The sequence below is a fragment of the Synchiropus splendidus genome, chromosome 7, assembly GCF_027744825.2.
Source record: "Synchiropus splendidus isolate RoL2022-P1 chromosome 7, RoL_Sspl_1.0, whole genome shotgun sequence".
In the NCBI taxonomy this organism is placed as follows: domain Eukaryota; kingdom Metazoa; phylum Chordata; class Actinopteri; order Syngnathiformes; family Callionymidae; genus Synchiropus; species Synchiropus splendidus.
Window position 1 is genome coordinate 21,289,145 of NC_071340.1, and position 26,543 is coordinate 21,315,687.

Here is a 26,543-nt window from a genome sequence, read left to right on the forward strand (position 1 = left end):
TGCAGCAACCTTCAACCGATCTTCATATATTGACATTGGGAAAGTGGACTTTCACGTCTAACACTGACGCAGAATGTCAGTCTTCAGCTTTGACTGTTGATACGTCGCGGCTTCCGCAGCACATCCTGCCACCGTGGGCAGTGTGTCACGTCAAAATAAGGCTGAGGTTGAGCCTTGTCTATTGCTCTCACAATAGACAAGGCTCAGCTCTCCAGCCGGGATCAAGTCAGCGGCTAAAACCAGACTCGCTTGTGTTCACGTCGGACTTTTGAGCCGAACGCACTTTGTCTTGAGACAGCATCTCACAACCTTTATTCACAGTAAATCCCTCAAAATGCGCTGTTTTCACTCGTGTGCCCAAAGTTCCGACACCACTGCTGGTCTCAGCGGCTGCTTCTCGATTCCAGACCTCTAGGAGATCGACTCTGTTGACGGAGCTGTGGACACGTGGGCAAATACATATGCTTTAAGAGTAAATAAAAAGCCTCTGATTTCATCAATTTCATTACCTTTAATCTGACTTCAGCCTGTAAAAATCCATATATTAGCCACACTGTCGTATTTGCCGCAGGGCTCAGACCACGAGAAAAAAGTTGCGGCGTATAGTACGGAAATCATGGTATATATAGCAACATTGTTCCAACATGGTTGTCTCCCCATAACTTCCCCGATAACTCACATGTCACGTCTGTTCCATGACCCCCACCTGGAACGCTACACAGGAAGAAAACGTTGGTATAGGACGCAAAAGCCCACCTTCCCAATGTCAATATTATATGCCACGGTAGTGAAGATGGGTTGATCCATCATGTGGTACAACCGGCTACAAGGATGAACAGCTTAGTCAACGGAGCATGCCTTTATCGCCTCAACGCAATAAAGTCCCAACACAAAGGACACAACACCCGGGATCTTCCAGCTCAAGTTGCTGAGGTTGCCATGTCACCTGTGGGCTGCTGGGTGCATCTGCTTTGCAGGATGTGTGTACATATACATAGATATACATATATAACATACAACATATATTAAGGGAACTGTGTTTTACCATATGCTGGATCGGTCCACATGCTGACCAGATGCAGGCTCTGTACCAACACTGTAACAGCCATAGTTCTTGCCATTTGGCGTCTTTCTAATGGCACATTTTAAATTCTGCCTCCACTTTCCTCAATTTGACTTGCTCAACTTGGCACACTGTCGTAGGTGTCTTTCAGATGTGTGCGTGTATGTGTGTCGTATGAGGTGAGAGAGACGCAGCAGAAGGAGGAGAGGCTACCTGAGTTTCACAAAAACACAAAGTTATCTGCTGTTGAGATCGCTGGCTACAAATATACAATACCCATGGCATTTGCCCCAAAATAAATCAGGACACTCTTCAACAGCAGCTTTCTTGCTGTGCCTTCCTTCCATCTGCTGGAATCCACACAAAAAAAAAATTGAAAATTGAAGTCCATCGCCTCAGCATAGCAGGAAGCTGCCATCACCAATGTATCACCTGACTGAGCAGGAAAGGGCCAAAACAAAATGGAAACCATATTTACGATCAGGCTACGAACCAGACAAACAAAGGAGCAGATTGTTATAGTCAATACTGCATAGTAAATCAAGTGGATTTCAAATTCAAAATGGCAACACAGGAAAGGACTAGAGAATCGACGGGTTAGTTCACCGCGTTCATTTGCTTCCAGAATATGTCTGAAATCATAGGCCAGCAATGGTGGTGACGTCTTGACCGTGCAACTCCCTCATGTTAGTACTCTCAATGGAGTCAATTCATGTACTGTGTCTACATTCAAGTAGTGTAAATGACCTTTATGAAATAGAGAGGGAAATATAGGCCTCTCTGGAGTGGTTTCATTGCCAGTTTTCGACAAACACCATTGAACAAAACAGCGCCTTTTCTTCACACAAACATCTTGAAATAAATGCAAGGTGACAGACCACTTTTGAAGGAAATATTTTATTTATTTAAATATCTAATTCTGTCTAGCTAAGAAATAATTCACTTATTTTCAGGGATAAAAACATATTTTTATGGTAACCAATATGATAGTTTTGTTAAAGTAGTCTAGACTTTTCCTAAAAAACTTCAGCCACACTATTTTCTGTGTCCATACTTCTTTGACGCACACCAGTCTGTACACAACATTTGCCACCTGCACAAGCCTCTGCATGTGAACCAGTCAGACGGAAATGATATTGAACATAACATCTAGTGAAACAAGCTCGGCCTGGCAGTTGGAGAAATGTAAATGAGCTCGCCTTCATTGGATATCAGATAAAACTGTCATGTAACCGCTCAAGCAGAGCTGCACAACACACCGTGAAGAGGATGTGAACTTGTTCGATCGCACCGTAGACTGACATTAATTTGATTGATTTTGTTTCAAATAAAAATGGTTAAACTGCTCTGAACGTGACTGAAATTTGAGTATTGTTATTTATTTAAGTCTTTCCAAAACAACACGGATCCCTGTGAAATAGTTCAGTTCTTCAACTCTTACAGACTAACCACGATCCCAGTTTGCATTCATTCAACAGCTCTATCTATTGAGCCATTTGGTTTTGTGATACTGCGTGTTCTATTTAAAACAGGGCTGTTATTGTGTTTCCTGGTTTGTAACTGGGTGAGTGTTTGGACACACAAATGCATGAAGCCAGGACAACGCTATCACAACATTGAATATTCATGAAAAAAAAACAAAAGTCCTTGAAAATAACAGCTCCACAGAGGTTGTCACACTATCTTTGTGGGGACCAAACAAATGGCTAACGTTAACCAAACTTAAACCCAACTATAATGACCTTGTTGTAGTCTTCATGCTTCAATTGAGGCTTATCCTTGTGAGGTCCAGCAAAAGGGCCCCAAAAAATTTCTCAGGGTGCCACAAGAGTGTGTTTTTCCTAACATTGGACCTCACTAGTATAGATATGCTTAAACAAACACACACACATGTTTTATTTTTATGTTTTGTAGGGACATTTTACAATCTAAAAGAAACGGCTCACCTTAACCAGGGCCTAAACCAAACTTAAATTCAACTACAATGACCCAGTTATTCTGCAGTTTCAATCCTTCAAATTGAGGCTTAACATCGTGGGTGTTTCCAGGAATCGGTCCCCACAAATATAGCTATTCAAGTTTGCACACTCACGCACGTTTGTAGCACCTTAATCTTGTATCTTCTCATTCTCTCTGATAATATTTAAAAGCAAAATCATTGAATACTTCCATACATCATAAAAACATATCCTGATACAGATGTAAAATGACTGCAGCGGTTGTTTCCATCCATGCCACTGAAAACCAAACTGAAATGTGGACATACCTGAGTGTAAACAGCTCCACAGGAGAGCGCGCAGTCACCGAGATGAAAGCCGACACCGTTTCTCTTTGTCTCATCGGAGTCTCAGGAACAAGCACTATAAAGTTATTATCCAGCCGGTGCTCAGCGAGCTGTGGCGGGATGGGGTTCTGGTAGAGCCGCACACCGCCAATCCTTCTGAGAGGAGTGGAAGTGAAGGAGCCGAACAAACCCTCTTGGCTTGACCGGACGAAGCTGTCCTTCCTGGCCTCCTCCGAGTGGCACTCCCCGGCTTCAGTGGACTGCAGCATGTAGTAGAGCTCCACTGGAGTGCCTTCCGTCACATCCAGGTTCCTCTGGCGTCCTGGCACCACGCTGGGCGGGCTGAACCAGCTGGCCAGGGGCTCGAGCTCAGCAACGCACAAGCCCAGCTCCCCTTTCAGCTGACAGGTGCCCCGCACCTCCTGGGTCTCATGGAATGCATACATGTGCACGCAGGGCAGCTTGTCAATGGCGCTGTAGTCGTCCCAGTCCCTGCCCACCACGTAAAACAGAACCTGAACTTTGGGCTTGGCCAGGTGGATCTTTGTGTTCATGATGAACGTCTGAACCTTCCAGTTAAAGGTAAAAAGTGAGGACGTGGGGAAAGTGCCCGGGCTCTGAAGGAGCTCCAACGGGACCGGCTGCTGCACGGACAAGGGCCCGTAGCTTGAGTTGACCACTGGCAAACTTCTGGACTGGTAGATGAAAAAAGACTCGGTCCGTGACATGAGACTGGAGTTCCTCATAAAGTCTTGGTTACTTTCCTTGAGAAAGAACGCCAAGTCAGCATTTAGAACCTTGTAGTTCACGGGCAGGTACGTGGGGAGCGGACTGTATCGCTGTAGCCCATCAAGGCCTCGACAGTCAGCTTCTGCAACAGACAAAACACAAACATGTATATGAATGAAAAGGTTCATCACGAAAACCACAGACAGTGAGCTAGATCAGCGCTTCCCAACCGTTGTGCCGTGAGACTGTCAGGTGTGCCGTTGGAAACGGTCCCATTTCACCTCATTTGTCCGGAGATAGAGGTGGGCGATAGGATGACAATAAATCATGAACAATAACAACATGTTGTCGACCAACCAATGTGAACCACATTCTTTCTATACACTATAGATCTATGCTGATGCATCGCTCACAACTGAGCTGCGCTGGATGTTCCTCCTCCCACACACACTAAAAGCAAAGAAGCCTGTCAAATGCGCAACTTTGAGTTGATTTCAAACCTGATGCACCTCTAACTTGACCACACACCTTCATGACAGAACTACAGAGCTAACGGCTAACATGACGTCTTACTTCAAAACGTTATTGACACTCGTAGAGTTTGCTTTGTTGTTTAGAAGATGGCTAAAAACTGAATGCAAAACCAAAAAAAATGCGCGCCTGAAGCTGAAAATGTTGCAAAGAATTTTAAAGATTTGTGTGAATAGCCCAGACTACAATAAAATTCTTTGACCTTGAGTCAGATTTGACTAACACGGACAAAGAATTTACAAGCTAATCTCAAAAATACATGTGAGATAAAATCGAAACAGTAATTTAAAAAAGATAAATAAATCATAAATCATCACCCCGTTTCTGGAGACTTTTTAAACAAATACATGTTCTGCAATGTGTTTCTGCAAGTAGCATGCAGTGTCAGTAGCTAAAGATTTTCACAATTTAAATGGGGTTTCCACAGAACGTTCAACTGAGTGCAACTGCGTTTTAGCCGAGATTTTTTTTTTTTTTAATGAAGGAAGTGTGCCGCGGCTTAAAAAAGGTTGAAAACCCGGATCAAGAGCATGTGTCAAACGCAAAAGGCAGCCATTTTCCAAAAAGCAATCTGCCATGATCCGCCACCGAAATCGTCACCGTAGCTCCAGAATGATTCCTTTTCTCCCCAACACTCCCATAAATCATTGACAGGATAGTTCTTGAATCAGATTTACGATTCCTGTGGCCACTTACAAAATTCATCACACAGATCAGCTCCCATCTGTCGGGATTTTTTTTTCCCGATGCTCTGTATAAATAAGATGAATGTCAGCTAAAAAAAAAAAAAAAAGCCTTCTCCTGCGACATAACAAACGTGCTTTACCGGGGGATGATTTCAAATATATGTTTATTGGGGGGGAAAGCAATGGATGTAGGGAAGAAAATAAAGAAACTTACATGTATTTTTTAAGTCTGGAGGTGAGACACACTCGGGGCTGATTTAATGATGTCAGAGATCATGCGCGTTCCTGTTCGCTCACATGAAAGAGGTATCAAGGGAGCATCTTTCAAAGGTGCCAAATATGTCTGACACACACACACTTTAGTTTTGTGTCATTGGCATGACTCAAAACTTGCAGTTTTTGGGGAAGTTTATCTCATTATGAAAGGCTTCAGAGTAAAATGAACTTGAATGAAGGTCACATTTGGTTCCACCAGGGACTTCACTGGATGATCATTAGTGATATACTGTAGAGGCTTCTCTGTGTGGCTGCGACTCCACGTTTGAGTCTTTGGTCCCACAGGTGCATCCAAATAGAGTTGATAGCCAGAATTAGCTGTGAGCATCATTAATCACAGCAGCTTCAAAAATCTGTGTTTTTGGCAGCCGTGCGCAAGTAATCGCACGCGCAGTAATCCGAGGGAGACAAGGCGCCGGAGAAAGAGACTCCTGAATTACAACATGTGACGGTTCCGCTCTCCGTCCAGATTGGCTCCCTGTGTGAGGGGGTAATGTGATTTATTATCTTCACAGCTGCCATGTAGAATTAACCCGCGGTCGTGCTGAGGCCAGAGCTAACTTCTCATTAAACACCGGGAGAATGACTTCAAATTCTCCGAGGTTTCTCAGTAAGCATAATTAAGTGGACGTTTATACTCGGCGAAATTATTAAAAAACATTTAACTGCTGGGTTTGCAACAACGGCACAGCACTGTGAGAGTGGAGAGGACGATAAGCTAGTTAAATTCGGAAACCTGTTCGTGGGTGAAGCCCAGGGTCCATAAAAGGAATATTGAACCATTGCATCATGTTTTAAAAGCTGCAGTTGAAGGTAACTTTGATCAAAATTGTTGTTGTACTGACAACTATATATGTCCACATTGCTTCATACTTAACTTACTTACAACTTATCTGTCAGTCTGCTAACACAATAACAAAAAAACGGATAGATTTTGTGGTGTTCTGGACGACTGTTTGGGCGACATCAGGAGAAAGTACAGCCTCGTATTTATGCCTGTATCCAATGCGAAACAATGTAACTGACAATCATTTACTATCTAAATAGTTTGGTTTTTTTTTTGCATTTCTTTTCTTTTTATTTTCTCCACTGTTTCATGCATCAATTCACAGATATCAGTTTGACAAAAACAGCCAAAAGTAAATGAGCAAAATACATTATTTTGTTATGTTAATTTGCATTTATGATCTTAAAATAAAATGTATATCAAATGAAGAATTTGATTTTTTTTTTTTAAGGGCTGTCAAAAGATAAAAATTTTGAATCTCAATCGCACCAGAACTAAGTTAACATGCGATTAAATGGCAAATTAATCACACAGTTCGTATCTGTTTTCTACACAACAAAAAGGAAGATTCAATCTACACTTTAAAACACAGAATACAAACAAAATGCACGATTCATTTGCCATTAATCAAGAGTTCAAACTTTTACTCCACTGACAGCCTTATTTTTTTTAACTATTATTTAGTTCTGAATTTATCTACTTTTCCTTTTGTTCTTCACCTTTTCCCCCTGCATTTTTTCTCTGTCTCCTTGCGACGCTCCCAGTGAATAATGTGCCAAGTTTTTGCACTTTGTTGAGGAGGTTTTTCAGATGATGATGCCGAAAAATCCTGTAATTACAAGTCGGCGCCAGCTCCTGAGGGCATAACAAGTTTTCAGCAGCGAGAGTCTAGTGGCGAAAGTGACGTGAGGCAGATGACAAAACATCCTGTTGATGGAAGCATTCGTCACCACTGTTTATGAAGATGACTCAACGTCCCCTCAGTCTGAACCAGTTCACACACCAACTGGGAAAAGCCCCTCATCTGTCACATACACAATTTCACACCAAAACAATACCATCAGAACATACAAGTCCGAATCTAATTCAAGAAATACCACTTGAATTTTGCCAAAAATTGCAGTGGAAACCAGCTTTAGCTATTGATAAAAGTAAAGTAGCGCATTTTCTTCAATACATTTCAAAGAACAGCATAGAGGATGAAAAAATAAGTCAAATTATACGCAGCAATTTGCCCACTATTTTTATTTTTGTTTTTATTTTCTTTCTTTGTTTGTTTATTTTTACTTCAATATGCCATAAACAGCATCCATCATCATTTAAGTGTTGCAACATTTCTCTTTATTTTATACATACATGCACATATATACCTACAAAGTGGAAACACTGCATCAGAAAAGCAGAACAAACCAACACAATATTCTGTGCTCCAATAAACTCTTGGTGTGTTAATCCAACAGAGCATGGCGCAGAAGTAAAGCCAGTCTACAAATAAAATCAATTTCTTAATAAAATGCTTAGTTAGTCAAGTGAAAAGGAGAAAATTGGTTTTACACTTTCTCCTTAATACCGCGCTCTTCACTTAAATATGTTTCCAGCCAAACACTTACTTTAAACCAATAGATTAAAACGCCTGTTCTATTGAAATTGATGACTCTCTTCAGTGTGTTTACCAGCTTTGGCAGGGCTCACAATTGCTAAGGATTGTTGGCTGAATACACAGAAAGAATCTATCAAGCTGGAGAATAATCCCATCTCCAGCCAGATGCATCCTCGTAATCCAACATTTAAAAACCAGCGTTGAATAAGAAGACGCTTAAAAGCTGTTTGGGAATCAAACCGCCGCTTTCTTTGTCCTGCAGAGTAAAAGCCGAATCCCTTTTCAAAAGTTTGTCTGCGCAGCAGCGGGAGAGCTAGTCAGACCTTCTGCGAGAGGACATTGCTCGAGGCCCTCCAAAAAAAAATAAGGCCGTTATTTTAGAACCTCCGTCCTGCTCCAGCTGTGACCAACACAGCTGCCTCTCTGTCACACACTTTGGACTGCACAGAAATAGACCTGGGCGTTCGGCGCTGCAGTCAGTGAGAATATTATTTTACAGTTCAACAAAAAGTCATCATCCCCCAAATGTCACAGACTTAATTCTAAAATTCTTCACTACATGAAAAACGATCCCAAGGCCCGTGGGCCACATCTGGTTCAATGGCTCTCTCAGCCATTCATACCGCACTGCAGCAGTTCACATTACAGCAGCCAAAGGTTTGAATCAAATTTACACTCCTTATTGACAAACTAGAAACCATTCAGAAAATTAAACAAGAGTCACACCAGACCAGATGCAGGGCATGAGGCAAAGTGCACCAGAAAATACGTTGGATCTCCAGATAGACTTCCATTCATTTTTTTATTTCCCAATCTCAGGTCTCATGGATCGACCATAAGGGGGGGGAGACTTGGGCTCCCAATATGATGCAATATAACTAGGTGCTTTGTGAAAACCACATATTTTTTATATAAATAAAAGCATGTTAACAGACAAAGAAAGTCGGATGTTTGCATGAAATGACGTCTATGGCTGTCTGGTCTTCTCCATACATTGAAGGACAAGGGCAAAAGTGATGTTTGGCGCTGTCACTTTACACGCAGGGCAAGTGGAGAGTTGCGATGCTAATATCTACATCACCAGCTCGGATAACGGTGAATGGTCACTTCAAATGTAGCGAGTCGTGAATGTGAGCACATCACTATATTTATAGTTTTGACTGTCCTCATGAGCTTGATACCTCTCATGGAGACCATTCTACTCTGTAGAGTAATAGAAAAATGAAAATAAAACGTAAAAAAAATGGGCATATAAAGCGTAATGACGTTCTGATAATCCGCTTCTTTAGCCTTTTGTGTCAAAAAGGTAAGGGATTTGCACGTGAAAGACGGAATAATTCACTGTTATTGTAATATCTTATTACTTAAAGATGACACGGAGTTGAATGCACAAAACTTTTAACCAGCTGGGAAATGCAGACAAAAGAAAAATAATGATAATTTACGGAGAAAACGTCTATTTCAGCACTTAGTATATGATCCGCTTCATGTATAATTTAAATTTGCCTATCGAGTGGAATTAAATTGTAAAAGGATAGCCAGCATTTCGCTGAGCTGGATGAATTCAAATGTTTAAATCGTTTCATCTCCCAGTTTTAATAAAAAAAAAACACTTTTTCCTCCGCGCTCATCTATCGGGGCCGTTTCCCCCCCACACACATATACGCTCAGACTGTCAGACCTCAGAGAGTTTTTCCTCATTAAACACTATTGGTGATGGCAGAGGAGCTGGGTATTATGGGTTTGGGTCATAATAATGCACTTGCTCTCAGGATCAAAGACTGAGCCTGTGTGGTGGCTGTGCTCCCCAAAACGATCTGATGGATGGGCTCCTCATTTTGGGACGAAATATGAAAAGCTATGATTTATGGAACAGTAATTGGAGTTATTCTACAAGTGTTGTTGCTCAATAGAGCACAAGAGAATTGAGGATATTTCAGGAAAACCAGTGCTCAGTGAGGGTCTTTATCCATCCGCGACTGGCGAGTTGAGGTTTGCAGGGATGGCAGAGAGAAGATAGCAACCTGGGTCCCTTCTCCAAGAACGTAAAGTCTGAAAAACGTAACTCTCTGGGGGGTATTTGTTCCTCATATTAAGAGACAGTCCATTCCTGTTTCCTTCGGTTTAAAATGTTGACTTAGGAAAAGACATTCACGCGGTTATACTCTCCAACCTGGAGAAGAAATCTCTACCACATACCCAACTGGTCCAAGGCTTCTAATAGACATGTCACCCGAACATTAGCATTACAATACTGGTTCCCTGTCCACTTCAGAATCAGCTTTAAGACCCTATTATTGATCACTTTAAAAGCACATATTGGCACCCAGCTGCATGACAGGAATGGTGACCCCCAGTGGGTGACTACCAGTTTGGCTGTGGAGTTTCATCAATCCCGCAATATATATTGATTTGTTTTCTCCCTCATAGAATATTGATTTTACACCAGTGAGAATCAATCCATTAAGTCCCTTCATAAAGAAACAAAACGACAAAATGTACAGCGACCGCCAGTCAAAAAATGACCTGGCAACTTGTTCCACCAGACACAAAATCTGGCGACCCCCTCCACCGATCGCGTGGTGCTGCACCATGACTTCAGCGATGACATCACCGTCTCCCTGCTGAGGACTAAGCAGGAGTGTTTCAACACCAGTCACACTAAGTGAACTGTCCGACCCATATTTCTCATGTTGGATCATTATTTCATCACTTTTCTCGTTGCCCGAGGTACCAAGTACCAAGCCCCTCAAGTGAGGCTGCAGCTAAAGGTGTGACTCAAGGTTTGTATATCGTGTTGAACGTTGGATCCACTTTACGTTCCATCGACTGACTACCTCCCCAAGAGATCCGTGGTGCTCAACATTAACGTAACATAGAAAGAGAATGAGCGCCACCACGCCTTTGGTAAAAAGACCACTTTTTAAAGGAGAAATCTCACGAGTTCTAACGTATTTGTACAAAGTGAAAACATCAGAAAAACAGATTAGATGTAAAGCATCATGGAGGTGGAGATGAATATGGCATTTTTAGGCATGTTTTGTACGAAAAATCCAGAAAGAACCATCATCATGATCTAAAGTCTGTTGCTCGCGGAACTCAAGTCACGTATTCTGGCCTGACAAATGAAGAGACCACATCAGGACAGCAGCAGATTGGAGAGAGATTTACTTCATTAATCATGATGAAAAAACTGCATATTTGTTGTTTCTCTTGCGCTTCTTGACAGGCTGCATTTTATTTATTTATTTATTTATTTTTGTGGACTTACTCAGGGTTTATAAGCATAAACCTCACGTATATATTTTTTTCATGTGCTGCTGTGCTTTGTTCCTTTCTCAGATTTTATTTAGGATTTTATTTAAATTGTATCAAATATTTACAAAGCTTAAAGTCAATTTTCAACAGTGATTAAAAACAGCTCATGAGGTAAATAAAGATATGATATTCAAATCATTGTGTGCATCAGTTCAGATCTCGTATCCAAATATGTATGACTGGCTTAGAAGTGTTTACATGTTGATCGTATCATAAAGGAGACAAAGGCTTAAATAAAATCCTGGCCGTTTGAAAGATGAGTCATGCGAACGTCAAATACCATGGAAGCACCACAAAAAGCTGCGAGCAGCCCTGAAGCATCACTACACAGAGCAGGTAACTCTGCAGGTTCAGGAACCCAAGGCGCTGAACCAAAACCAGTGCCTCCAAAAAAAACAACCAAGGGCATCAGAGAGTATTGTATTGCATCGTGTTGTGAGCTGAATATTGTATATTGTGATATTAATGTATCGCTACAGCCCTGACTACCATGAGTAGACATCCCACTTTGACTCTGAAGCAGCCTGTCAGGCGATCTCTGAAACACATCTACTTCAGCATCAACATCTGAGCACCGAATAATCCGGATCACTTGTGTGAAGATTGACAAGATTCCACAAGAAAACCTTCTTTTTCAAGCTTCTCAGCAGGAAGATGGTTGAGTTGCATCAGGCGTCGACATGACTTCACAAAGAAGGTTTAGGAAAACTGGCTCACAGGGACGTCCAAATTAGAACAGCGCTCTGTGAAGAGGCATGAAAGACGGAAGATCTTCTTAAGAATCTTCAAGCTGTTCAAAATATACATTGTACTATCCATCCAGATTCAATCTTTTTTTACTCCTGTGTGCCCCTTAAAAGTTCTGCTTCAGCTCTCTGGCAGTTTCCTCCCACTGTCTAAAAAGGATTCTGTTTATGTGCACTGCGATGGACTGGACCTGTCGCACGGATCACTCTCCTGCCAGCTGTTATTGCCGAGTCACTCTGGATAACCAGCAGAAAATAAATGATCCAATGAATTCACTTGTTTTTAATTGGATTCACTAGCGCATTTTCATTTGTCAAAATGGTTGTAGCTCCATAAAACTGAATCCAGAGAAGGGGAGGTGTGCGCACCATTACTGAGGGCTAACTAGCTAAGCACAGCCTCTATCATGCAGCGTGTCGTGTCCAGGCGAAATAAAACTGGCCAAGCGGACAGCTGGCTTCACACTCGGAGTGAATGAACAAGCACAGCAGTGCACACAAGGGGAAGAAAGGCCATGTTGTCCACTCCTGCAATTATAGGCTTGGACAAAGACATCAGGGCCAGTTTGAGGCAAAGTGTTATGACTGGTCATTTGATGGAAGCCAAAAGAATATACTGTACTTCACATTCACAAAACTCATGTGGCTCAGTTTGTCTTCTTTAAAATAGATGAGCATCAGGTTGTATTGTCCACCATATGGAACGGAGAAACAAAATAGCAAACAGACAGATAAACAGTCTCAGTTAGTTCAAATTGGACTTGAGTTTGGCGGCTGTGTTTGTGACTTCTTCTGAACAAATTCGACTAACTGGCTGGTCGTTGTTATTGGACTTGCCTCACTCATTAGGTTTGAAGCCAAAATAGCTCCACAATGGGGTTCTACAGAGACAAAGAGTCTGGATGACTCACTCCGTTCAATCGACTCTGTGCCTTGAGTCGCCGGTTGGATTAAGTCTTGGATGTAACATAACAGAGGTCTCACACTCACTCATGCAACAGGCGAAGCACATGTCTATTTATTGAGCAGTTTATAAGAGGAAACAGGAGCCTAAAACTCATGCAATGTGGACCATCCGTGGTCATTCTTGGAGGGAATTTTTCACATAGAGCTCCACTGACTCCTCCTCACTGAAAGAAAGGCTGATATGTCCTGAAACACACAGTCACACTCAAAATTTCCATTGAATTCCCTTCTCTCTACATCAATGTTATGGGAGTCTCCAGACTTATTTCAGACATTCACAAGCTCAGCTTGCAAAAACACCTATGTGGTTTACAATATTAACATAAATTCAAAGTTATCCAGCTTATCATGAATAACAAAAACTGAATTTTGAGCCAACTATACAGATATTAAGCTCCTTTGGCCCACATAAAAAGGACTGGATATGTTAGAGCACTGCTTTTCAAACTGTGGGATGCGCCCCCTAGTGGTGGCCCGGCATTATGACAGGGGTGGGCAGGGCCACCATGAAGGGCCACTTTTTATTATTGAGTTACACCCAGCAGATGGATGTCTTAAAAAAACAACCACAAGAGGACTGTTAAAAAATGTAAACAAATACAGGAACCACTTTTTACCACTGTCATGGATGAGTAAGTGAAAGGACTAACCATTAAACGCAAAGCAGATGAATCACCAAGTAAACCAACCTAAGCAAAGATGTGAAAATATGGCCTACAGCATCACCTGTACAACAATGGGAAATGAGGATCTGGAACTGAAAAATGCGTGGGACGGTTTTTAACTCCAGCAAACTTACTAAAGTAGCCAAAGATTCAGAATACAGCCAATGTATGGGACCTTTAAGATACTTTTGGAATGTTGTTGGGAAATTATACATTGTGACAGGAATTAACAATATACCTGCAAAAGCACAGAAATGCTAAAATAGTAGTTTTAGTGTCTGAAGGTGACGACACTTCCATCCCAGCTTTCTCTGCTTCGCCCTGCACGAAGAGGAAGATGGCCTTAAACATGAGGGATGAGAAAGAGCTCGCTGGTCTCATTGAATTATCCATATCATATTTCTCACCATGTTCAATTAATAACAGCTATTGGGTTTTTGACCATGCGTCAGGAATAATAAATACAATATTTCCTTCAAGGATCATTTGTGGATGATTTATGCTTTTGAGCCGCCGAGAAATTCAGTAAAGAGGGACTGAGAGGGGGAGAAATCAATACGTGACACAGTGCGGCATTACTTCATGCCAGCCTCCATAGAAAAGGAATCATTCAGGGAGACAGAGGTCTGAGGCGCCCTCCCAGCTGATAAGTAAGACTCATCACAGGGGGCTCCAACACCGTGATGAAAAGTTGTGAAAGAGGAATGTGCTGCGCAGGTGAATCCTCATCGAATCCTTCAGTGTAATTCATGCGCAATTACTGGGCTTGATTTAGGGTCAATTTAAATTAGCGTCTCCGCGCGTGCGACAGAAGCTTGGATGGTTGTTGCGATCTGAATGGATAGCCACATTTAAGGAGCTAATGAAGAGTAATGGGCCCATGACTCCGCTGGAGAGCAGGAAAAAGCTATTTTGAGTTCATGAGAGAAAGCGTCATCTTGGGGATTGAAGATTATTGACCGATGAGGGGGTGCAACTGTAAAGCTTTGCCACCGAAGCTCACGGATTTGTCAGATTCCGTGACGGGGTGGGTCAGCTGGGATGCCATTAACTCGCACGCAGAAAGCTCTTCAGGTGCCGGGGAAAACGTCAGACCTGTCTGGTGCACCGCTACCACAGCAGGAGGCTTGAGAGAAGCTTGATGTTTCTAAGAGCTGAAAACAAAAACACATCATGTGGAACGCCGTGCCACCACAAACAGAGAGAACAGCCCAAGGCCAGACGACACAAGGACTCACAAAGCGGGGGACGCTTTACTCCAGCCCATCAGAAAGTCCGATTTCCATTACTTTTTTGGGCGCAAAAAAGCAGGTTTGAATAAGAAACAATATTGTCTTGCATATCATTGTTCTACATTACATAGAAATGCATTTTTAAAAACACCAAAAATGGTGCCCACACGTAAGGCTTCGACTCCTTTAGCCTAAAGATTACACGATTAAACCTGTCATGTCAAGAAAGCTCATTCACATAATCCGTAAAGGATCAAGGGACTTTGTTTGAAGTTTGTATTCGGGTAGGAAGACCGCTACACAGAAGTGTAATAACTTTGCTTTTCAAGATGGACTCCTGAGTGGTATATGGGTCTTAGTCATATGTAGCCAAGATTTCACGGCGGACATTTTCACAAACATGAGCCACAGACTTTTAGCAAGAGGAGCATCAGCTAAACTGAAAAGCAAAAGAATTTGGACACCCTGTTTTTTTCAGCAGGACAACCCATCATTAGTACCAATACAGAGCCCTAATCGTACTGCAATCATACTGGCTTCCATGAAAAAGATGTTTCTACTTACGTACGTAATTGAACAAGATAGAAATCTGCCAATTCTGACGCCCTTGTGGTCACGCGGCCTTGCAATCAACTGGGCCATGTTTTCAGGCGAAATCTCATGATTTGATTTGTCCTTGCGTCTGTATTATGTGTTGCATCTTATGTGTTCCTGTGTGTCGTTTCCTGTTCCTTCTCTCTCTTCAGCTTCACAGCAGCGCAGCTGGATCCCATTCCGCCGATCAGACTCCAGTGATTTCTACACCTGGATTCCAGTCTGCGCTGCCAGATGGTTGCTTCGCATCCTTACAGTCAGCTCTCTCTCGACCCTCCGTTCTCTCATGCTCCTGTTTTATATTTTTAAATTCCAAGCGTGCTTGATCTTCTACCTGCTGCCTCCTTAGTTGGTTCTCTTCGCTCAGGTTTCTGTTTCTCGCTTCTCGCAATTTGATTGTGTGAGTGCTTTGTATAACTCACCTTTTGCTTTCCTCTCATCGTAGTTACTTCCTTGAGCGCTTTCAGTTTATTTGGCCGTGTGAGTTAATTTCCGAGTGCGTTTGTGTTCTCCCTGTTAGTTAGGCTTGATTTATAATTCGCCTCTCTTCTGTTTTAGGTTTTTTCCCCGTTCCGTGTTCTGGTATCGGCACTCTTGGTTCTCCGTTCCTGTTCGTCTTTTGAGTTCCTGTCTAATTGCTAACAATCCAGCAATTTGGCCTGATCCCATACACAGCGATGACAGCGTCATGGAATAGCGCTGTTATCAATGCAATGTCTGACGCTAACAGCAGGAATGAAACGTTGGCCCTGTCTCAAAGTCCTAGCTCTAAATAAATACAAGTGACTTATTCCGCAGGAATAATTGTGTTTATGTATTGAAAAAAATATCTGTTTCCCAGATAACCACAAACAAACAAGTAGTCCTTCAGAATCATGTGACTCTAGGATCCAACACAAACCTGTGGATAAACCTGTTTGTGTAGTCCTTGTTGTTCTTCCCTTTCATCATGGAGCGTTTCGAGCGAGCCCGACTTGCAACACAGGACTGTTTGTCTTCTCGAAACACAACAAGCCCCAAAAATGACTTGCCCCCGCTGGACGGTTATAAAGTGGTAGATGCTATTACAAGTATTCAGGGAATAAAACAAGTAGTTTTGCTTTTGTACAGTCTTATTTAATTACCCTTTAGTAGCCTGTCTGTCCGTCCCTCCATCCCTGGTTGTCGTTTAGTTTCGCAGCAGCCCTGTGGTCTTGCGTGTAATACAAAGCAGTCCTCCTCCTAATGGGTCTCTTCCTCACAAACCGAGCCTTTGTGGCTGAACAACGCAGTGGATCAGACTGAACACAGAGAGTGTCAGTTTCTGGGACATTTAATGGCCAGTGAACTCAGTTAGAATCGACGACCATGTGAACAAACACAAATCCGGCTCCGTTGGGTTGAGAAGCCACAATTACACAACAGAATGGGATTACAGCGCAAGATAGTAATCGCTGGGACGTGACTGGCAGATTAAAGACTGAAGCCCGGCGTGTAATCCCAGTTTACTTGATATAAATGAATGGATTGTTGTCGTGAGTCGAGATATTGCGGTATCTTTTCCTTCTGTCTCAAAACCACCTGGAAATAGATGCATTTTGCGCCTGGATGGATATTCCTGTCACCTTGATCTTGTCCAGTGTTTGACCATAGGTGAGGGCATGAGAAGGTTATCATTGAAAAGGGGCCAGAAAAACTCCCTGAATTTGCAGACCAAGAACTCGTAGCATGAAGGAAAGGTATAATTTGACTTCTTTGACTGAGCAATTTACGGTTGTTCTCGGTCTCATGCTAAGAGCCAACGTGAACAGAAGGTTTTAGAAATCAGATGCTGATTTACAGGACTTTTTTTAGAAGAGTGATTGCAGTGTTTTTCACTGGCCGCTATTGTCTGCATCTGCATATAGTGTGTGATGGGTGACTGCAGAGCTTTGTCCTCTCTGACCCGCATGCATTTGTAACATTCACATTGCCTCATTTTACAGTCAACCTAAAAGGTCATTTGTGATGGAACTACAATGAGGATCAACTCCTTGAAGCCCGAGACTGTTTTCAGTATCTTAGAATCTTGTTCTCAAGTGAGGGAAGGATGTCGTGTGAGTTACTGATCGATCAGCATCTTAGCATCTGTTTGTCCCTGTGAAGAAAGATCAGGAGATCTGATCTATTCCAAGGGATGTGTAAGAAATCCAAGCTATTTTATATCCTCGACCCCCACCTTTCCTCACTGGACATCCCCTTTATTTCAGTGCAGAGAGTTTCATATCACTAGTAAATGACTTGTTGACCTCAAACACGCTGGATCTTCTACATGTGTTGGAATCTGCCTGTGATCTGCCTGTGAGTCTAGACAAGGGTGAGCTATCAAAGTCCCTATGATAAGGGACCGTCAAACCAAAAGAGAGAAGGATAGAAGAAAAATAGTCTGAAATGAAACTTCAATTTTGTGAGTGTCATATAAAGAAGGTGAAAGTTTAAAATGTATATGATCCGATTACGTATTAACTGATATTTTTCTGATTCATTATTCTCAATATAAATCATAAATAATGGAATACCTTTTTAAGTCATGGATATCTCTGCAACAGATCCCTGGGTTAAATGTGTGAAGAATATTTTTTTAAATGCACTAAAAAAAAAAAGTACTTTCTGCCGTTTAATTTCAGGTATTTTTCTACAACGTTTCATTTAGAATTCAAATTGTATTTATTTTTACTCTTGCCTCACGAGGGCTGCATGAGTGCATGCAACGGGCCGCATTTGGCTCCCGGGACGCACCTTGCCCACCTCTGTTCTTTTAATATAATGAATTTTTACCAAGTTGATCGACAGTGACCGAAACAAGTTCACAGACACAAAAGGCCAAAATATTTTTTTCTCTGCAGGACGGTCCTGGATAGAGAGAGCTCTCAGGTCAGAATCACAGCATTGACGCCTCCCGAAGGTCTTGGATCAGCTCACCTGGGAGACGGAGCCGGGACAAATTCAGAACATACCTAAGAGTTTCAGTATAGAGTCACAGCCTCTTTGCGTATATCGAAGACTAAAAGATGGATTCTTTTGTCATTCTTCACTGTATTTATACATAAAAAGTATGTTATTTGTTTTTCCTCTTTTTCCCCCTTAAGAAACTTGAACTGAGGCATGCCTCCTCTCCTTTCATCCTCAGAACTATGGCCTCAGACTGAAGATGGTAACACATAACCTTCTCCTCAAATGAATGCACATCTGTACAGATAAAAATCTGAGTATAAAACATGTTATACATTCCACAAAATAATCTCTAAGAAGTCAAAGTTTTCCCTTGAAAATAAGGTGTGTCTTTTTTCTTTTCTCTCTGATGTGCGTGAATCTTCTGCTGCTTTGGTTGCAAAGTAGATGTGAAATCACAATGCACAACAATAAAAACCTCCACAAGCCCAAGTGGATTAACTTGAAAGTTCAGCTATGTGCTTGGACTGGAAAATGGTTGAAGAATAAATCCGACTGTGAGACTTCTAAGTGATGCTATTAAACCTGGAGCCGACAGCGGCAAAATCTGTCTGTTAACCAAATCACTGTCAACACCAGGATTCAGTCCAAACATTTCCTTCGCACTGACTGGAAGAATATAAAGTGATCGGGTTGAGAGCGATTGTTGCTCAACTGGGTTTTTCACAACAGCAACTTAAGTGACATGTCTGAGGAGAAGGTCATAATGATGCAGATTCAGTGCAAATCTGAATTCATTTGAGTGTATTCATATGCTTGAGTAGGCCTGAATTATTGTAACAAAAAAATCAAACAAATAAATAACCAAATAAAAAAAGGAGAGAATGTATGGTTCTGCCTGCCTTTGAGCCAAACCTCTCTCCAAATGGAGCAACTGCATGAGCACAAAGCTGATTCTCGTACCAGCGATTGAAGCATATTAGAGATAAATGTCATCGTAGCTTTAAGAAAAAGGATGTATTCTGAGCTTTAGACCTTGAAACATCACATGATTTCATTGTGAGTGCGTCTCTATACAGTGGCCAAATTGACCTTCATGGCAGTGATTGACAGCTGCTTGCCAGTCCAGAAGGTGACGCATCTTTGTTCATGTTAAATCCTCCAACAATAATCTTGAATTAAAGGCTGTTTTTAGGAAAGGACCTTGCTTGGGTTACAGTTAACTGTACACATGACAGAACCCTTATCATGAGCACCATCACAAGACACAAGGTAAAACACAAATACTGCCTTAGTGCAACCAAGATCAGACCTTTAAAATGCACTGGTTTATTATTGTACCCGTGTTATTATTAAGAACACTACTACTACTCTAACAATAACAATAACAACAAAATATCTACAAGACTTGGATTGAAGAGATTGTAGAATACAGTCAACAGAATGTTTGAGGAGGTTTGAACAGTTAAGCCCAAACAGTTGTATATACATAATACATTGTTATGTTTCTAGTTAACTAACTTGTTTAAAAAAAAATGGAAAAACACACTGCAGAGTTGGCTCCACGAGCACTTGATATTATGACCACATTGAGTCGACTGAGAACTTTATAATGCGTGTTTCACAGCTCCACCGCGGTTCATTACCTTCCAGGAAAAAGAAAGAAATCAATTTTCAGACGATAAAAAAAAAATATTGCAGAAGTGCTACTTCTGCTTATGCAAGATATAAACTGTGAAAATACCAGAACAAACCTGTTAAAACTTTTCATCAAATCCAGAAGACATATGTTGGCTGGACACTCGTACCCTCAGGTCCTGTGGTTTCCAAGCCAACCCGAGCCGTGAGAGCCTCCCAATGTGGCCTCAAAATTCATTTCACTGCTTCACAAATACAATGTTAAAGCCATGTTGCGCATGTAAACGTAACAGCCTTGAAGCAACACTGTTGTTTGGAAACTGTCTGTATTGGAATAAGAACTGTTGTGGAGATGCTGCACTAAAAGTGACTGACAATCCGCATCATACAATTCATAAAATCTAAAAAAATCCTCTTTTAAAATGACAATTTCTCTCTGTCTCTCATCGTCCTCGTCTCACATGAACAGCAGTTTAGCGTCAATCTATCTTGTCGGCGCCAGGAACTTTAATAATGAACTCGCGTGTTTGGGTTTGGCAGAGCGGCACCGTGCAGCAGTGTGTGCCGGTGCTGTGTTCTGGCTTGACATGCGGCACCGCGGAGAATGAATCACTCTGTGCTCTGATTCATATCTAACATGCAACATCTGACAAACCCTGACAGGAGAGCAGTTATCTGCATGTCAGATTAAATCGCCAGCTGATGGAAATTAGCCGAGGTTCCAAAACGAATGGAAACGTCCATTTTATCTCGTACATTATTGTACAACTTCCTTTTGTCTTTGGACGCCTCAGGTCAGGTCTGTTCAAAGCACGGTGCAGGGGCCACTTGAAGGCCTTTGTTTATATGTGTCTGTCCCTCATGAGGTCAGCGTGTCGCTCTGAATCTGACCTTTTATATCTGTCATGTTTTGCTTTGTAGTCTTTGTATTCTCTGTACTAGGTTCTGCTACTTCAATTATTACCATCTATTTGCTTATATTTTAGCTTCAGTCCTTGGTTACGCTCCCTTTTGTTAAAATAAATCGAACCCATTATAATCATTTACAACAAACACATATTTTTTAACTCATCTTTGACTTTAAATTCCTCTTCTAAGTCTTTCTACTGTCAAGAAAGGTTTCAAAACTTCTTGTGATCTCATGAAATTGGCCATAAAACCAAAATAATGTGCAATATCTTGATGCAAAATGGGGATCATGATCAAGCATACAGATTTTTTTTATAATTTTTTCCTCACCCTTATGTGAAAATGAACTTTTTTTCATATATATATATATACTGTTTTTGTGTCCACATGATAAAAATAACAAAAATAATTTTCTCACATTGTTGGCTGTCATGTGAGAGACATGTCAACATTTCAAAGAATACTTCACATTCTAAGAGTCAATGACATTTAACTAAATCATATATGCAACGTAGTTTTGCCATGGTATTGTCAGTATATGAAAATAAAAACAAGCCAATAGATAGATAGATAGTTAGATGGATGGATGGATGGATGGATGGATGGATGGATAGATAGATAGATAGATAGATAGATAGATAGATAGATAGATAGATAGATAGATAGATAGATAGATAGATAGATAGATAGATAGATAGACAGACAGACAGACAGACAGACAGACAGACAGACAGACAGACAGACAGACAGACAGACAGACAGACAGACAGATAGATAGATAGATAGATAGATAGATAGATAGACAGACAGACAGACAGACAGATAGATAGATAGTGCTTTCTAAAACAGAAGCTGAAATCTGCAATTCTCATTTTGTCCACAGAAAGGGTCAGAAAGGGCAGAGGATCACTTGCAAACTTTCTCTTTCCTCTTATCTCTGACTGATATGGAAGAATAGTTGCGATGTCCACTGAACAAATCGCATCAAGGCCTCAATCCATGCCAGTGGATTCGAACGAATGAGGTGAGGAGAGCAGCTGCTTTTCTAATGTTTCGCCACACACAGTGGAGAAGAAAAACAGAACATACTGCGAGGCTCATTGTAAATGGGAGACCAAACACATGATGCGAGGTCGTTGGTGGTCCATTTGGGAAAAGCACTTATCTGTTCCACTGTGCTGGAATGAATTTGGAGCTAAAACATACTCCAACGCTGCGTCGGATGTTGACTCAAAGCGTTTGAATGAATAAACCGTGTGGATTGCTGGCAGAGTTCATGTCTCATTTCACAGATGGATAAACTCTTCACCATTGTATTGTGATATTGAAAACTTTTGTGCTTGTGTCTCGGATGATCTTGGATGACCTAATATCTGTGCTGGAACTACTGCAATACATGCAGCAATGAAATCATCCAAATGGGCAACAAAATATCCAGAGGGCCATGTTATCCAGTGGTACTATCATGAAATACACAGAACTGAATTTGAACAGAACTGAGCAGAATTTTCTGGTAAGAAATGTCAGAACGTTGTCATTTTTTTCTATATTGTTAACACACACACCATTCACACGCACACCTCGGACCAATTTTAGAGGCTCCAATTGACCTAAAATATTCCTTCTAAACGTTCCAAATGTCATGTTTAGTTTCTCTTGTGCTTTCATTCTTTCCTTCTCTCCCGCCAGCTTCACAGCAGCGCAGCTGTATCCCATTTCGCTGACTCCACTGATTTGAGTGTATTTCTCTGTCTGTGTTCTGGTTCCGACGTCCTTGGTTCTCCGTTCCTGTTCGTCTTTTGAGTTCTCGTGACATTATTAATAAACCTTGTTAAAACTACTCTCGCTCTTCTGAGCCTTCTGTCAGCCCGCAACAATTCAGATCCCAAAGACAGCGATGACACCAAAAGTACATCAGAACAGGATCCAACCTTTTGCACAGTAACATAGGAGGTGTCACAGTTTCCTGAGAGCAGTAAAGGAGGGGGTTGGCTTCGAACTTTGCGACCAATTGCATCGGTATCTGAACCTGAATATTGAAATTATATGGTTTTCTTTTATAGGAATTTGGTCAGAGCACTGAACTGAACACAAGAAGCCCCGGGGCCACACAGTGCCCATGTGCTATAGACCAATTCACCAGTCTGAAACGGTGGTCTCCCAGGTTTAAGTGGAGAAGCACTGTTTTCAAGTAATGATCTGAGAGAGATGTGTATCTACACCTACATCTATCAGGACACCTCCGCACTGCCCAGACAAATAAGTTCCAATTGCAACAGCATCTTCTTTTATGATAGAACATATTTTGCAGAGTGAAAAAAGGGTTTAAAATCTGTCCATAAATCAAACACATACGCAGGTGGCTAAGCAGACGCTCATTACTGCATTAACATCCTCATACAGTTTTATTCCCAGCTCAAATTAAACTGTAGTATTTTTTGGTGAATCCCTCTTATCAATTGGGGTCATTCCCTCTCAGCTTGGTGTGGCTGAGTCCAATTTGTGTGAAATGGAGGGCCTCTGGGTTAAAAGGAGAATCTGCAGGAGCAGATAATGGGTGAGAGCAAGCTGTGGTAGGATGCGCTGGCTGCCAGCGACGTGCCTCCTGGCCGGGGCGACGCCGCTGAGCAGCGCATGGCCAATGACTTACCACTGCCACGCGGTCTGTGTTGTGACGAGACAAATCTAATCCTCGGTCATCATCAGCTCAACATCCTCCAGCATGGGACACAAAGCAGCATGAGCGCTGCCAGCTGCCAAGAGCTCAGGGCGCTGGAGGACGCTCGCACTGCAAGGACGAGATGACGGCGCCAGTCATCGAGCTGCCACTCCGGCGCTTCAGTTCAGATTCACTTTCAGAATAAGTCAGCTCAGGTTAGCGGAGATGATATTTAAATAAACTCTACTAGACACTAGGAATGGGCGATAAGTTATCGTACACCACCAAAAACAATCTCCACGATGACAATTCTGCATCTCAGGATAAATTCAAGAAACACGCAGCTCGATCGCTGCACTGGACTTGCACACGTGAACAAGACACGACCATGACGGAGTGCGGCGCTCTCCAGCTCCGTTGCGTTAGACAGCCGACACCACAGCCGACACCACTGCCACGACACACGTGGCAGTGGTGGAGAGTGTGGTGGCCTTTGGTTCACGATCGTAGTTTTAAACTTATATTTAATACAGGGGAGATTTGATAATGACACTGGTGGACTCTGAGTGTCTGGATCCCTGAGTAACAATGTTACCCTAATTTTGCCCCTAAATACAACAGGCAGAGCAGTCTGTCACGTCCGGCTTCTACCAGAGACATGACACACTGAATTTCTCGTCTCGACACTTGGTTAACTATTATATTTAGACATAAAGAAATAATGATGTTGGAGACAACCTCACGAATAAGTTTCATAGTTTTCATAGATACTTATCGTTATGGCCAAAATTACAACATTTATCGTGAGAACTTTTTTGTCCACATCGCCCATCCCTACTAGACATCTGATGTGATGATAATAATAAATGTGTATCAGGATGTTTTGTCAACATGAAGAGCTGCCTAAGACTCCATCTTTTAAGGAAGACCGTTAAGGAGGACCATGAAAGATGCACAATGTGCTGTGTCATCTGTCTGTATGCCATCCTACCCCGCTCTCAAAGACACTGCTACACTAGGAAAAAATCCTGACACACCCTGATATAACACACCTCGAGTATTTATCTCACTTCAAAGGCCCATACTTCCTATACCTACGAAATTGTATCTGTCCATTTCAAACAATGTTACCATCACCGATCACATAGTTTCATGCGTTCAGTTTGTATTGCTGTTCACCAATATATCCACTAGGGGGAGCAGCCAAGAGTAAAAGCGTATGACAACGACAAACTATAAAACAAACATGGCGACTATGGAAGACATATTGAGAATGCAGCTTTTGCACAAAAGAGAAAACAGAGGCAGCATTGTGGTTGATGAAGCCATTTCTGTCGCTTGTGATGCTAATGGAGATCAATAATCTTTTTATTAAAATTGGGATTTATCTCAGAATTTTTTGTCGTTATTGTGAGGGGGGACTCCAGGTTTCTCTCCAAGATTTTTTCAAGGCAGAGCATATCCTTAACAGTCCTCCTTAAGTGCCTACCTTAAAAGGTGGAGTTCTCCTCAAATGAGTTGCACTCCAGTACATATTGATGACTAGAGCAGAAAACTCCCCCTATGTTGGATAAATCTCACAGTAGGTGGTGAAAAGTGGAAGCCCCCTACACCTGGACTGAGGGAGGAAACCAGAGTGTTGCGATTTAAAACTCTACCTAGAAAGCAGCCATGGTCAACTGAAATCCTGGGTGTAAGTTTTCACCCTGTGTCACCACACAAAGCTCGTACCTACAGGTGAATCTTGCGAATCGAAGGTTACTTGCCACGTAGCTCAGCTCTTTCCTCCTCACCATGACAGACTCCTCAAAAGTGAAGACCAATTTGCCTCTCACTCTCACGCCCCAGCTTCTCCAGTCATGTTCAAGACCCTTAAAGTCGCATTGCATGACCATTAAACCAAAGCTTCTTGCTCACAGAGCCTAGTAAGCAAGATATTCTGACTTTATTTATTTATTCATCTTATAAATAAATATAATTTTAAACTCAAAAATAGTTTCCACGAGTCATTACACAGGAGTTATTGTCCTTAAAGAATACATTTGAGCCCTCTGGCCATAAACAAATGAGTTTGATGGTGTTTTTGTTGTTGTTTTTTGCAAGCTATAATTGAAATGTTCCATCCTGAATGGAATTCATTTTTTTCACAGTTGTATAATAAGTTGAGGACAAAGGCCGTTCACTAATTTGAACTGCATTGAACACATTCATGTCACACTCGCAGGAGGTGATTCTGTGTGTCAGGACTGATGGATTGCCCGCACATGCGTCGACATTTTAATTCTACGGGCCCATAAAAACTCCGGTCAAATGATGTGCCACATAAACAGCGTTGTAATCTACCATTTAGTTTCATGGAGGCTGACTGAGGGACTGAAGACACAATGAAAACATGAATGAATTAATATATTTTTGTGATTCAAAGGGACCAAAAATCCAATTTCATAACTTCCTTATGTGATGTCACACAGATTTAAGCTGCCGAGCCGCTTCACTGAAATGCAGATTTGATGCTCTCTCTTCTTTTGCATCCAAAGGAGTTTTGTGTGACGCTCTTTGTTTTAAATTATATAATGAGCTGTGTCAGAGTCGCCTCGCCGTCCGCCGTAATTCATTCTCCAGGCAGCTGTGCACGGCCCCGCCGTCACACAGCAGCGAACGCACCAAACTCTTTGGTCTTGTTTGGACTCACAATGGTGATTATTCACGGCGCAAAATGGACTGCTGACAGAAGAAAAGCAATACATTTGGAAGTGAGATGCATTCGGAGTTTTGGCGGTGCTGTTTTGAATTCCGCAGCGTGGCCATTCCAATCACAAATGGCTGTGAGATTCACATTTCAGCGTGATCCCGACAATCTATCAGCGACACAGCAAAGTCAATGGCCCTTGACGACATGTACCTGTCTGATCTAAGCTGGGCTCTAATGCCTCGGAAGACAGACGGCTCT

The 26,543-nt window shown here is 41.9% G+C and overlaps 1 protein-coding gene across 2 annotated transcripts in view; it reads right to left on the reverse strand.

Moving 5' to 3' along the window:
* si:dkeyp-14d3.1 (transmembrane protein 132C) overlaps positions 1-26,543 on the reverse strand; it is a 177,920-nt gene that overhangs the window by 127,697 nt on the left and 23,680 nt on the right. For both annotated transcript variants that reach the window (XM_053869753.1, XM_053869755.1), the window contains one exon: positions 3,330-4,218. In XM_053869753.1, coding sequence (XP_053725728.1) covers positions 3,330-4,218 — 889 coding nt within the window. The remainder of the gene's footprint in view (positions 1-3,329; positions 4,219-26,543) is intronic.